Source organism: Melozone crissalis, unplaced genomic scaffold, assembly GCF_028551555.1.
Source record: "Melozone crissalis strain CALT ecotype California unplaced genomic scaffold, PUWL_Pcris_2 ptg000061l_1, whole genome shotgun sequence".
Lineage (NCBI taxonomy): Eukaryota > Metazoa > Chordata > Aves > Passeriformes > Passerellidae > Melozone > Melozone crissalis.
Window position 1 is genome coordinate 11,378,653 of NW_026535839.1, and position 14,521 is coordinate 11,393,173.

The window sequence follows — 14,521 nt, forward strand, 5'->3', positions numbered from 1 at the left end:
AAGAGAGGTGAGGAAATTATGTGAATGCTATCTCAAATAAACGAAGGCGTAAATACTCTTCTAGAGAAAGAAGAAAGGCAGTGATTTACCTACAAGCAACAATAGATTGTTTACAGAACGAAGAACTAGTCTTGACAAGGCAAAAGATGATGAGTTAGACTAAAGGAACAAACTGCTAAATGCAGCTTGAGAAGTTTCAAGAGTGAAATGATGATACTGCCATTTTTATCTGAACTCACTGCAAAGAAAATCAAGTAAGTCCTATATGATTTAACAAGTCTGTGGCAATGTATCCTCTGGTAACTGAGTCTGAGTTTTATGTTTTTTAAATTTCTACATGATTTTATTACTCAGATTACAGTATCCAAGAAGCAAATCAAGATACAGGCCCAATTCCTTCCCTACCCTTCCATTACCACAAACAGGATCAACAATCTTTGAAAATGGAGTATATCTTCTGTGATGATTCAGACTAGATATATGGAAGAACTTTTTTTAAATGAGAGTGATGAAACAGAAGAGGTTGCCCAGAGAGGTGGTGTATGCCCCATCCCTGGAAATAGGGATCCAAGGTCACATTGGATGGTGCCCTAAGCAACCTGATCTAGCTGAAAATGGCTCTGCTCATTAAAATGAGGTTGGAGTAGGTGACCTTTAAAGGTCCCTTCCGACTCAAACTATTCCAGGACTTAAAAAAAAAAGACAGAAGAAACCCCAAACTACCAGATTTTGCACATGATAAGAATATGATGTGAAATTTAAAGAAAGATGTGGCCACAGTTTCATCTGGAATAACCCTGGGGAAGCTCTGCAGCCAGCCTGATGAAGTTCACTCAAATGGAAAACACAAGGACACCTAAGTCACCAAATCTCCAAGAGATTGCAATGGCTTCAGCAGAAACCACAGCCATGGAAATAAAGCCTCCCTTGCACACTGTGTTATAGGCTCCCTATTATCTTCTGAATAACACCAAGCAAAAACAGAGAGATTACCAATGCCTGTGTCCACCCTGGATCTGTCCATGGAAGAGAATCCAACAGCATAAAGGGAGCGTGAATTAACTTCTCCTTTGATTTTGCAAGCAGAGTTGTGGATGAGAGGACCAGTCAGCACTTCTCCTCTCACCACATTCTGTTGATTGAGAGTTTTATGAGATTGTTACTAAATAAGAATGTTGGAATTGCAAGAAAACCATTACAGATTTTCTGGTCTATAAAGTACAAGCAGAGATGCTGCACTATAAAAAGCAGTTCCAATAACTATTTATCCACCTCTTTTACAGTGTCAATGCTGAATGCAGCAACAGAAGTTTTGTGTAGAAGTTTTCATCCTTATATTTTGAGGTTTATTCCTCATGGCATCAATCTTCTCTTGTATAGTATCTGATTCTTATGAATTCATAATATTGCACAAAGTGATTCAAGAGGAATCTTGTCATATCCCAAAAGAACACTCATACCTTGTAAAATCAGTCCTTCCCTATTGGAGCCTAGTTAAAGATGGAGTCTTTGTGTGATCCCATTTCTAAAATATGTTGGTTTTTATGCAAAACTGTTTCTGAACTAATTTCAGCAATTCAGACCCCTTTTTGATTCTTTTAAATGAAAATAATTACATAATATTTGTCTCCCTTTAATAGATAAAATATTCAGGTCCATTAAATATTAATATGTTTTCTCGCTGCTGGTCAAACAACACTAACAGCTGTCAGCTCCTTTCCTTCTCCCCAGAGCAGTCTGTGCAGCAGGACAAGTTCTCTGATCCTCTCCTGTTTGATTCCCTGCCTATTGCTTAAAGGATTGCAGACCTGATTACCAGATCAGAGTGGATCTGGGTACCAGAGCAGAACTGACAGAGACTGTTAGCCATGCTGGCCTAGAGCATTAACTGAAAGCCTCACTATGAAAAAAATACAAATAATGTAAGATTGTTCCTTGTGTTCCACAGCATACCTTGTGTCAATCCAGTAAACTGGTAGACTTCTGCAACAGTTATTGAAATTAATTTACTCTGTCTAGTGAATTGATTAACACACCAGCTATGCTTTCAAATTCTGCTTCACGACCAGCAAATTGCCACTGGGCTTTGGCTATTCTGTTACACAGTCTACTGTATGAACAAGAATGTTGAAACACCACAAGTGAAGCAAAGCATACAAAAATATACCTCAGCTATTGGTGGCACTCTGACATCTATGGATCTTAAACTTCCATTGATGTTAGAAGAAAGACTTCAGGTAAATGCAAGTTTAATCTTGCAAAATTACTTACAGGGTAGTTTATAGCACCTGAAAAGTGAAATTTAATCTAAAAAAAGAAAAAAAAACCCTAAGAGTTTAAATAAAAACTCACAGATTTTTTTCATTGCTGAAAAATCACCAATAGAAATAAAAACGTGTTACAGTGTCTTCATGAACTTTATAATGCTAAAAGGTGATATATGGTAATATAACATCAAAATTCAACTCATCATTATGAGTATGCCTTTATTCATTAAAATATGTTTCTCTCCAATCAAAAAGAAAAAAAAATGGATGAGCTATGAAACATGATGATATAACTCTCCTTCTTAAAAGACTATAAACTATAACCTGTAAAACAGATTTGTGCTATCAATATGTGATGGATTTTTGGAATAAAAAGTTCTTCTGTCTGCAGACCCACTATGTGTGTAGAGGTTCTGTACAAACATTAGAAATTTCAGTATTAGAGCTGTATGAAACTTAAGTTTCCAATTGACAAATAATCCCTTGCTTTTTTCTAATGCAGATTTTTTTTTTCTTTAAGATTTTACTTTGATTTTTTTCTCTTTGGATTGTCATGATGAATTACAACTCAAAGAGCTTCCCCTGACAAAAAACAATCCCACAACCCTCTCATCCCTCCAAAAAGCCCCCAAACCCCCAAAGATAATTCAACCTTATTTAACTTTGCAACTTTGCGTGCGTGTGAAGGTTTACACATTTTAGACTGAGAATATTTTTGCATTCAGCACAGATTTGCCACTGTGTGAAATTCATTCCAAAATGGTCAAAGTGATAAATTACAAGTGCTTTATGATAAGTGCCAAATTTTCATTAAGCATAATGGATACTTTTCCCAGAAGTGTGTATCTTGGCAAATACCTTTTCTGCCTCAATTCTCCATCCCTAGGGGGCCACTTTGAGATTCAAATTTAAGTACACAGCACATTGATGGTTTATTTCTGAGAAGCTCCCCATTTAGTCAATAGTATTCTGGCCCATTAGACATTGAAAATATGCAAACTTCTCAAACTTTAAACACTTCTGTGGCAAATATCTCTTATCCAACTCATCTGAAAGATTTATGAAAGGAGGTTAAATTTAGATTTTAGTTCCAATGTTCCATACAGCTCTTACTAGAATATACAGCCATCATTTTGGATTTATTCCTTTGGAAACAGGTTGTACATATTCAAGTCTACATTCTGACTAAGAAAACATCTCTCAGTAAAACTTCACTGACTGCATGCTTTAGAAACAAGACATTCAGCCTCCCAGGCTGGAGGGCAGCATTCACTGCTGAAGTGCCTAAGTACACTGCTCTGCAGAGCTAAGACAAGGTCATCACAATTCCGCTCCACTCATTTTCTACAAGAAATTACATTTTAAAGCACTGTCTGACACAAGTGAGAGCCTGTCTTCCTGGGAAAATGCTAAAAATGTATCCCCATTACAGTTTACCTTATTGACATCCATTCTCAACTTCTCATTGTTGGCACTGGCAGCTTTTTCTGCTGCTTTCTTTTGACGCTGAGGTCCCCTGCCAAAGAAGATGTAGTTGACCAATGCATACTCCAGCAGAGCCATGAAAACGAAGACAAAACATCCCATAAGGTACATATCAATGGCTTTCACATAGGGAATTTTGGGAAGAGTCTCTCGAAGATGGGTGTTAATTGTTGTCATTGTGAGCACAGTTGTGATTCCTGGAAAAAAGAATTGAGAAATCTAGTGATTGAAATAATTTTTATTTATTTTCTAGAATAATAATTTATATTATTCAAATTATGGAGTTGAAAAATACTTTTTTTCCCCTGGTGGACAAAAGATATCTCTAACCATTGTACATATTAACAGAATCCTAGAAAGGTTTGGGTTGGAAGGGCTCCTCAAAACCATCCAGTGCCATGGACAGGGAACCTTCCACTAGACCAGGCTGCTCACAACCCCATCCACCCTGGCCTTGAATGTTTCCAGGGACAGGGATCCCCCAACTCCAGCAACTGATTCACTGTGACACTACACTCACAGAGAAGAATTTCTTCCTAAGATCTAATCTAAATCCTCAGTCCTCAGCTGTCACTTTATAGGAATTCCCCTTTGTCCCAAGTCCCTTTCCAGCTCTCTGGGAGCACTTTTTGGCTCTCAAAGGTGCTCTAAAGTCTCCCTGGAGCCTTCTCTGCTCCAGGCTGAACAATTCCAACTCTGTCTTCATAGAGAGAGGTGCTTCAGTCACACAACTATCTTTGTGACATTTCTCTAGCCTGTTAAGGCCCCGTCTGGATGGCATCCCTTCCCTCCAGCATGTGGGCAGCACCACACAGCTCAGGAACTTGCTGAGGACGCCCTCAATCCCATTTTCCATGTTGCTGACAGAGATGTTAAGCAGCACAATCCCAACACAGACCCCTGAGGACACCTGTTGCTGGTCTCCACTTGGACATCAAACTGTTGACTGCAACTATTTGAGTGCAACCATCCAGCCAATTCCTTATCCACTGAGTGGTCCATCCAACAAATCCATGACTCTTCAGTTTAGAGACAAGGATCTCATGGATAACAGTGTCAGATGCTTTGCACAAGTCTAGGTAGATGACATCAGTTGCTCTTCCCTCATCTCATCAGTGTTGGGACCCTGCTTTAGATGGCCGCAGACTCTGTCAGGCACAACTTGTCCTTAGTGAAGCCAGGCTAGCTCTCATCCATCACCTTCTTGGTTTCCATGTGCCTTAGACAGTTTCCAGGAGGATCTGCTCCATGACCTTGACACTTCCAAATGTGAGACTGACAGTTCTGGAGCTCCCCAAGTCTTCTTTTTTCCCCCCTCTTAAAAAGGGGGCTTTGCTTCCACTTTTCCAGTCAGTGAAACTTCACCAGACTGCCATGGCTTCTCAAATATGATGGATAGAGTTTTAGCCAATTCATTTCCCAGTTCCCTCAGGCCCTGTGGATGCATCTCATCAGGTCCCATGGACTTTGTGCTTGGGACCCCCATGTTCCTTAGAGGGTCTCCAAGAAGATCCCTTAAGCAGGTGGCTCTTCATTCTCCCAGTGCCAGCCTTTGCCTTCTGCACCTTGGGCAATGTGTCTGGAGCACACTTCCATGAGAGCAAAACATTAAAAAGGTGTTCAGTACCTCAGTGTTCTTCAGATCCTGGCTATCCAGGCCCCCTGTTTCCTTTCAGAGAGGACTCCCATTTTCCCTCATCGTCTTTTAGCACTGACGTACCTATACAGAAGCTTTTCTCGTTGCCTTTGATGTCCCTGGACAGATTTAGTTCTGTCTTAGGGCTTTAGCTTACCTAACCTGATCCCTGGCTGCTCAGATTTTTTTTGTGCATTTTTCACAGGCTACCTGACCTTGCCAACACCCTCTGTAGGTTTCCTTTTTATGTTTGAATTTTTTCAGGGACATCTTGTTCAGTCCTTATCTTGGACTTGGATTTTTTGCATAGCATAAAAAACATTACACCTGTAAGAAATTGAGCTCAGTCAAGCAAACAGTAGTTGGATTCCATAAGTGTATTTTTAAACAGATAAACTACAACCTTCTGTAATGAGTCTCAGCTAAAAATTACAGGCTACAGTTGCTTTATCTTGTTTTCCTCCAGCGTTTTCAGGATGTCTGCCGTCTGAAATTCTTAAGGCAAAAGGCTACACAGAAAGGTCTGGTAAAACTCAGATGTATTCTATAACATTACAATGTCAAATTTTCAATGGCATCTTTTATGGGGTTTTACTTATTTTAGCTATACAAGAGCTGTACTGGCAGGAATCAGTCTGATTTTGACAAAACTTGGCAATAGATAATACTTATTTTTGGAACATGCTCCTTATGATGAGGGGCACAGAATAAACAGATACACATAGGACTAGTGATGAGATAGACAAGTACTCTAGAGATTAATTAGGGAAACAGTTTTGCTTCTGTAAAATAAGGTAACAGTAAGGAAAAAGTAATCAGGCTCTCACAATAATTTAGGTTGGAAAAGACCTTTAAGTTCACTGAATGCAATTTTTAACTCAGAACTGCCACATCCACCACTAAAGCGTGTCCCCAGGCACCAAACCTTCAAATCTTCTAAATCCCTTCATGGATGGTAACTCCACCACTTCCCAGAACAGCCTCTGCCAAGGCTAGAAACCTTTTTGGTGAAGAAATTTCCCCTAGGATCCAATCTAAACCTCCCCTGCCATAACACAAGGCCATTTCCTCTTGTTCTTTCACTTGGCAGAAGAGACCAACCCCAAGCTGGCTGCACCCTCCTGCCAGGGAGTCTTAGGGGGCAGGAAGGTCCCCCTGAGCCTCCTTTTCTCCAGGCTGAGCTCCCCCAGCTGCTCCTCATCAGTTCTGTGCTCCTGACCCTTCCCCAGCTCTGCTGCCCTTCTCTGACACATCCCAGCCCCTCAGTGTCTGTCCTGAATTGAGAAACCAGGAACTGGGTTTGAGGCACTCCCTCAACATAAGGACAAGTGAGCTATACAAACCTAGTAAAAAATTATTTAATTCCTGAAAGTAAAAACAATTTATAATCCATAACACAATGCTGAACGTGTGTTCTGGACTGCCATGGGCAAAAGCAAACTAAGGGCATTCTTTTCAGAGGAAAAACAAGCAGCAAAAGAACAACAGAATATGTTGAGACAATTAGGCTAATTTTGATTACAATGATTATAAAGTTAGCTGATTCAGACATGAAATCACGTTAATTTTTATTTAAATTCTGATGTTTAAAATGCTGATTCAAATAATACAAAGCTTAACAAGCCAGACATAAAAAGATCTAACACATATATTTTTTACTTTCAAATCATGCACCATCCACTCAGCCAGAAGCTAGAAAAACCATTCAGCTAATGCACACTGCATGAGATGTGTAAAAATGCCTACCTAAAGCAACTCTTGCAGCTGAAGCATCATAATTAATCCAGAAGGAAACCCAGGACAGGATGGTGATCAGAATAGAAGGCATGTAGGTCTGCAGAATGAAGTAACCAATGTTTCTCTTAAGTTTAAAGCTGAGAGACAGCCTTGGGTAGGCACCTAAAAGAGAATATTTGGTATGGCCATAATTTATTTGTATAATGCCTGAAAACATTTTTCTTTTCTGTCATTTTATTTTTTCATTCAATGTAGAGTACACTCAGAGCTGAAAGATCCAGGATATTCAGGGGCAGAATTTCTAGCAAGAATTGGGATTAAATAATCTTTTATGCTGACGGTACAAAGATGCTCTAGTTGCTTATCTGCTGGTAATCATAACATTGAACAATCAACAGCCAAAACACAAATCAGAGCAGCAAAGCACAGAAATTCCTCTTCCCTGACAAACTCTCATATGCCAGCTTCAGTGTGACCCTGATCCTAAACTTCTCTCCAAGAAATGCAACACTCCTCTTTTGTCATGGACACCAGAAATACTGTAGTGCTTGAAATAGTTGTTAATATGGGTGCCTAGAAATCATTCTTCAAGTTGCACTTATGCTTGATTTTGAAGAATTTGCAATGTACAATCATTCTCTAGTCCCTCCAAAGGTGATTTCTACCCATATCTGGACAGTGAGTTTTGAAGATAATTTTTTTTAACACACCTAATGGCTTTCTCCATTAGAATAGGTAGAAAACATCTCCTAGTAGCAGCCCAATTCAACTCTCGCCTCTCTTCAACAATTTAATGTCATTGAAATATGTTAGGGTGTTTTTAATTATTATTATTGTTATTTCATTAAATGCAATCTGATTTTCTGCTACTTCTCAGAAAGCATCTTTTCAGCCTTCAGAAAGTCATACAATTACTAGAATAGGCTAAACTGGAAATCCTGGAAAAAGCATTGTAAAGATTTTATATTGAAGACCAAGTAATTAGTCTAATACATCCCCAACCTGGCAAAAGGAACATCTAAAAATGTGGAGAAAAATGTTCCTAAATATCCTACATGTTGGGGAACAGAGGTGTATAAGTGGCTTAATAAGTTTTCATGGGTAAACAGAAAATACAGCTCATTTGATGAGCCTTAACATGACAGATTATTATGTCAATGAGTAGTGCCTTACACACTATGGAAGCTTTAATAAAAACCTCTGCTTTCCAAATTCACAGCTGCTGCTCTGTTTTATTCTTGCTTCTAAAAGTTTTGCTCTCCAACAGCACACTGGGAATTAATCCAGTTTTAAAAGTCCTTAAAAGAATGCCCCATTCAGGTTCCCCTCCACAAACCTGTAGAGAAAACAACATTCTTGGTGATAAGCTTGTAGTCCACAATGGAGAACTGTGGCAGCTCGATCTTTGTCACTCCTGTGACTGCATTATCACCCCCACGCCAGTAAAACTCAATGTCATCTGTTGTATAGCCATCTATAAAAACAGGAACAAACAAGTGAGATACAAATCTCTTCTGACATCATGGGGAACAGCTCATTTACTCAAAACATATGAAATATATTTCTAAAATGAAACCATTTATAAACATACAGATACAGGTCATTCCAAATATAACTTCAAAAGGCAATCCTAGGCACATTTTAATATTTATTGGTTTTGTATTTTTCTAAAAGATATATTACATGAGTGTATTGACAAAACAAACCTTTAAAACCAAATTAAGACTACACATATCCCATCTCTAGATAGCAACTGTACATCAGCTTAAGGTAACTTCTGATCCCAAGGCTGGATAAAACAGCATGAGTTTTCTGCAATTTCTGTCCCTGAGCGGAAACATCAGCACTGGCAATGTTTAGTTTTCAGCTGTAAAAACCAGCATAGTTCTTTTTCTAAAACGGCTTAAATGCAGTAAAACACAGCCACATTCAGTGAGGCTTGTAAGAGGCCACGTAGGAAGTAACAGATGCAACACCCATCAGTGGCAAAAAAAACACCCACAAGAAACCAAACAAAGAAAAATAAAATTCCCACCAGCCAACAAAACACCTCAGAACACAGCACATGTTCACACAGTGATAAAACATCCATGAGAAAGGAATCTGGGTTCCCAAATGGCACCTGAGCCAAGTTCCATGCTCCAGAGTTGGTGTACAGAAATGATCGTGAGACATCAGAAATAAATCTATTGCAAAACCAGGAAATAAAATATTCATTAATGTTTCATTATGCATTAATCTAAAGATGTTTGTCACTGAAACTAAAACACAGAATGACCATGACTTTGCAAATTGAGATAATAAATATATAAAACACCTTGATTTTAAGTCCTCATCCACAAACTAAGGACAAAATTGAACACTGAATACCATTTAAAAACGCTCAAATACCACTGAATTTCAGGGAATAATGCATAGAATCTGTTTTGCTCCTGTGCATCATTAATTTTTGATAGTCCAAGTAGAATCTAGACTTCAGCTGTAGTGGAAGGCAAGCAATTTTGAAGACATGAACCAAATAATCTGTAAAACCACTAAAACAACTATAAAAATCTATCTAATACACATAATTTAAAAAAGTATTTTGGTAGATGCATTCCTATAGCATGTTGATAGCAATTCCAGAGTTTTGTGTGACTCCTTTGCTTTCCTGCCCACAAGTCTGTCTTCAGAAAAGAGGCCAACAGCTTACTTATGTTTCCTTGCCTAGAAACTTCATATTTGTCAAGTCTTCCTCTAGGCTTTCAGAGAGAGAAATAAAATAAAATCTAATCTAAAATAAAATAAAGTCTAAAATTAAATAAAGATGAATAATTATATTGCCTGGTATTGAGATGTAAAAGCAACTTACTGCATTTCATGTTATGAAAAATACAAAAGAACACCCTTAGAGAGTTTAGGAAGGTCAATATTAGTTTTTTGGGAGTATCTTTGTGATATTGTCAAGTTTTGCTGATATTCTGACATCAACCCTGCCCTCCAATGGCAAGTTCCAGATTCTAATACCATTTACTAAACTTGGATTCAATTGCCTTGGTAATCAAGGCAATTAATCAAGGCAAGATATTTAATTCTGAGGTACCTAAACTGTTAAATTCACAGCTAATTAATTAGTATTTTATTTTCATTTTGTGTATTTCTGAAAAAAACAAATGCCAAAATAAGTTTCAGCAGGGAAAACCCCCACTTTTCTATGTGAGAGAAAAAGTTTATGAAAAGCCCAAATGGCTTTTTTATTTGGTTGTAATTTTTAGAATATCTGTTGGAAGAACTTTTTTGCTGAACTGTCTATGAACAGTTTAGCCTTGAACTGTCTAATAAAAGCAGGGTTCACACAAGAGACCTCCAGGATTTTCATTCCAGCTGATTGCCAAATGCTTCAGCTTTACCCTCTACCAGGAATTCGTGGTTCAGCTTCTCCCTGGATTCTCACAGCCTTAACACAAAGCAAACATTGACAACTCTCCAGGAGAGAGGAATCCTTGGAAACTCCCACCCCAAAGTTCAAACTGAATATTCCAAACTCTGCAGCTCTGGGTGGCTTCGCGGAGAACTGAGCAGAATTCCCTGCTGCTGAAGGGTTTTTACATTGGGCAAATGATAACCTGAGACAGACCCAGAATGACAGGACTTATCAATAAGGAGAATTTCAGGAAGTCTCTTGAAGCTTTCATTAAAATACTTCTCTTTCCAAAAAGGATAAATTATCCCATTCATTTCAGTGTGTGGAGAAGGAGAGCAAAGAATATCACAGTCATCTGCACATGAATGCTCTTGTGTACTGCTAAAGTACCCAAAGATAATTGGATATAAGTGTAATATCTGCATAACATCTGCCAAAAGAGAGAATGGGACTATTCATGTCTCTAGTGTATGTTTTACAGTAAAGTCCAATTACCTGTGGCTATAATAAACTCCTTCTGCAGGTATCTGGGACTCAAAACAACTCTACTTACAAGTTAAAATTATTTAAAGATCAACCAATTTAAAATAGTAATAAGCAGTCTAGAAAAACAATCTGTACCTCTTGACAAGAAAAAACAAGCATTAATACAGTCAGTTCAATATTTTTAAATTATCAGACATCACATGTTGGTAAAGCAGAAAGGAAAGCATACTAAACCCAAAAATGTTCCAAGTAATCTTTGCAAGAATATGAGTTTAGCACAGAACACTATTTGATTTAGACTGTAAACAACTGTTGGTTTACTATATATTAAATTGTACATAGCTCAGCTGCCAGCAGAGAGCATCTGATTGATTGCTTTTCCCTCAGTCCGTTATATATCATCATCAGCACGATTTACTTCACGTTCACAAAGTTCAATTTCTCATTTCTGTCATGCATCACACACTGGCAGCCACCCAAATCAATACATTGTCCTGGTAATATGGCACCAATCCTGAGAGAAGCAAAACATTCTCAGCTCCCATTAACAGGGACAGGGAGTTTATCATCCTGTATGCATTGAGGGATGACAGATGACGAAGCACTGTGGAGGAAAAACAAACAACTAATAGAGCATAAAATAAAACCCCCTTCACACAGAAACTATAAAAGCACCAATTTTTTTTCCAGCCTATGCAAGACAAGTCAAAAATAGGAAATTCTTCTAATACAAACAACATAAAACGAAAGCTGTAACTTTACTGACTGAAAACAAAAACATTTAGGCACAAGACAATTATCAGAAACACCATACAATGGAAGAAAAGAAGCAGATTTTTCTGAAAAACTCAGGATTCATCAGGATTCACTGCCTCACAATGCTGCAGTTTATACATGACAGCCAGCCAGGAGATATTTTACATCCACACATCTCCAGTGTGCACTGTGCAGGAATCCAAGTGCTCACATTACTGACACCATGGCAGCACCTGGAGACTGAACATAAGGCAGCTGCTGATTTTTTTGGGAGGGAGGGAGAGAGAAATGACATAAACATGCAAAACAGTGAAAATGTGCCTAAAAAAGGGTGAGGATTGTGAGGCCATGCCCTAACCTGTCTCTGTTCTGAACCATCAGCAATTTGTGTGAGCTTGGGCAGTGCATGCACACATCCTGCATCACCTCTGAGCTAAGGAGAACCACCTCAGCCCTGACCAGGAGCCTCAGGAGACAAAAGCATCCTGCTGGCAGCTGTCTGAATGCCACCTCCAGCTGCTAAAGCTTATCCAAATAGCTGCTCCTCTACTTTCAACCTGGATCTGTGACTCTGAGCATGGAGAGCATGCAATTACGATGAAGCAAAGCTCAGCTACTTCAAAATTTTTGCTGAGTGGGTCTGGGGACTCAGTGAAAGTTGGGAGCACACCCCTCCTTGGAGCACCTGAGGTATTTGTCTTTTGCTCACCAATAAAAAACACATGAGAACTCAGTTTACAGCAGATTCTGGACCTAAATACTATTAAAAAGCAACCATTTACAAGGTGAACAGCCTATACCTGGTGGAGAATAACAGACTTATTATACACATGATATTTTTGTGGAAAAAATTCAAATGTACATTACTATATACAAAATCTATGGCCTCATGGGTAGGGAATGAGTAACAAGCTCTTAATTTCTCCTGCTGCTATCAAATGGATTTTCTTTGCCTAGCAACTCATGGTAGCTTCCCAAAATAAAAAGGAGAGAACTCATGTATGACATCTATACCCAAGAGAAAGTTTTGAATACAACTATATAAAATATTGTTAGCTAGCAACCATAATACATTAACTTATATAAATGTAGGTCATAGACTTTCAGAGTAATTGAAGAACTTGACATGTACAGGCCCTGTAAAATGAGATGAATGCTGCAAAGAAATATTATATTAAGTGATTAATTCTGTTTGTAAAATAGACTGTAGAGTACCTTTAGTAGCAATATCCATACATTTAATTTATTTTTAAACATAGAACCACTACTCGCTCGTTTTTCAAGATTTTCTTCAGCAGCTTTGCATTCACACAGAATAAACAGCAAAAATACTTTTAAAATCCTAAGTAACATGCAAAGCATATTTTGAAATTCAGAAGCCTTTCAGATCTCAAACTTGTTTCACTGCATCACTTCAGCCTTCACTTATTCAATTCACTTATTCATTCAAAAACATACCCAGAAAGAGAAAGTTAGAAGTGTTTCCTTGAATTTGCAGAGATGTTTAAAGCTGAGGAGAACATGAGACATGAGGTGCTGAAATCAGTGGGGTGATACAAGGGTGAGTAGGAAAACCAGAGTTTGTGTGCCAGAGCAATTGGAAAAAAGCACATCACACTTGTTTCTTTCTCCTCTTTCTCATCCCCTCTAAATTCTATCTTTCTGCATAAAACATTAAAATTCTTCTTACATTCCACTTCAAAGGCTTTTTCCCCTAAGGCTCCAAGGATTTGGATACAAAGAGGATGTACAGTTTTCTGACTGCAGTGAAATTCAAGTGATTTTTAGATTAAATTGGCAACATTCTCAAAAAACAATCATCTTCAAGTTGTACAAATGGCTCCTTACTGGGCAGAGTAGGGTAGGTCAAAGAAAGAGACAGAAACGTGATGCTGTAATTACTATATACAGCTATTTAAAAACAAAAAATATCTTTTGATGAAGAAGCGAAATGATAAAATTGATTCCAGGCCTTAGAGTGGGATTTCCATGATATCAGTAGAATCAATTTAATTTTTATGTAGGTACTTCAAGCTGATTCTTACAGGAAGCCTGACAACTTACAGAATAGGTATCCTGGTGGGACTCCTTAATTTTAATTTTTTTTTCCCCTAATGATTTCACTGAAAATCATTCATACTTTAGAGTACCTCCTGCAGCAAAATGCTTTCATAAATATATTTCCACTGCTACAATACTTGTAGGAAAGGAAAGAAAGATCAGAATCAGATAGGGAGAACTGTACCCATGCAATAACATCCAAAAACATTTTATCTCCTGGAACACAGCAATTTCTCACAATCTTTTTTGCTTCTATAAGTTCAGTTACTCCCACCAGTAGGAATGATCTAAAATGTTGTTGGTTCAACACTGTGGAGATGCTGCAAGCGCAGGAGCTCCTCACGCAGCAGAGACAACAAGAGCTGTGGAGCAGAGGTCCCTGGTGACAGGGAGGTGATGGTGGCTGGGTGGCACACACAGGGTGCCCCAGCACCAGAGCCAAGCTCCTCCTGGGGCCCCAGGGAGAGCTGGGCCCTCCTGGGTGGGTTGGAGCTCAGATCTTTCCCCCTTCCTGCACACAAGGATGCTCTCCATCTTTTTCCTTCTGATTTCCATCATCCTTTTGTCCTGCAGACCAAGTGCCACGTTAATGCATTAAACATATCCCAGAACACCATAAAGTACAACACATCTGGCTCAGTTTTATTTATTTAAATGGCTAAAACCCAGGGATTTGCATCACTGTGGAAA

The 14,521-nt window shown here is 38.5% G+C and overlaps 1 protein-coding gene across 4 annotated transcripts in view; it reads right to left on the reverse strand.

Moving 5' to 3' along the window:
- Window positions 1-14,521, reverse strand: part of GABRB2 (gamma-aminobutyric acid type A receptor subunit beta2) — a 135,565-nt gene that overhangs the window by 13,965 nt on the left and 107,079 nt on the right. For all 4 annotated transcript variants that reach the window (XM_054288248.1, XM_054288247.1, XM_054288246.1 and 1 more), the window contains 3 exons: window positions 8,462-8,599; window positions 7,135-7,287; window positions 3,705-3,949 (listed from right to left, as the gene is read on the reverse strand). In XM_054288248.1, the coding sequence (XP_054144223.1) occupies window positions 3,705-3,949; window positions 7,135-7,287; window positions 8,462-8,599 (536 nt within the window). The remainder of the gene's footprint in view (window positions 1-3,704; window positions 3,950-7,134; window positions 7,288-8,461; window positions 8,600-14,521) is intronic.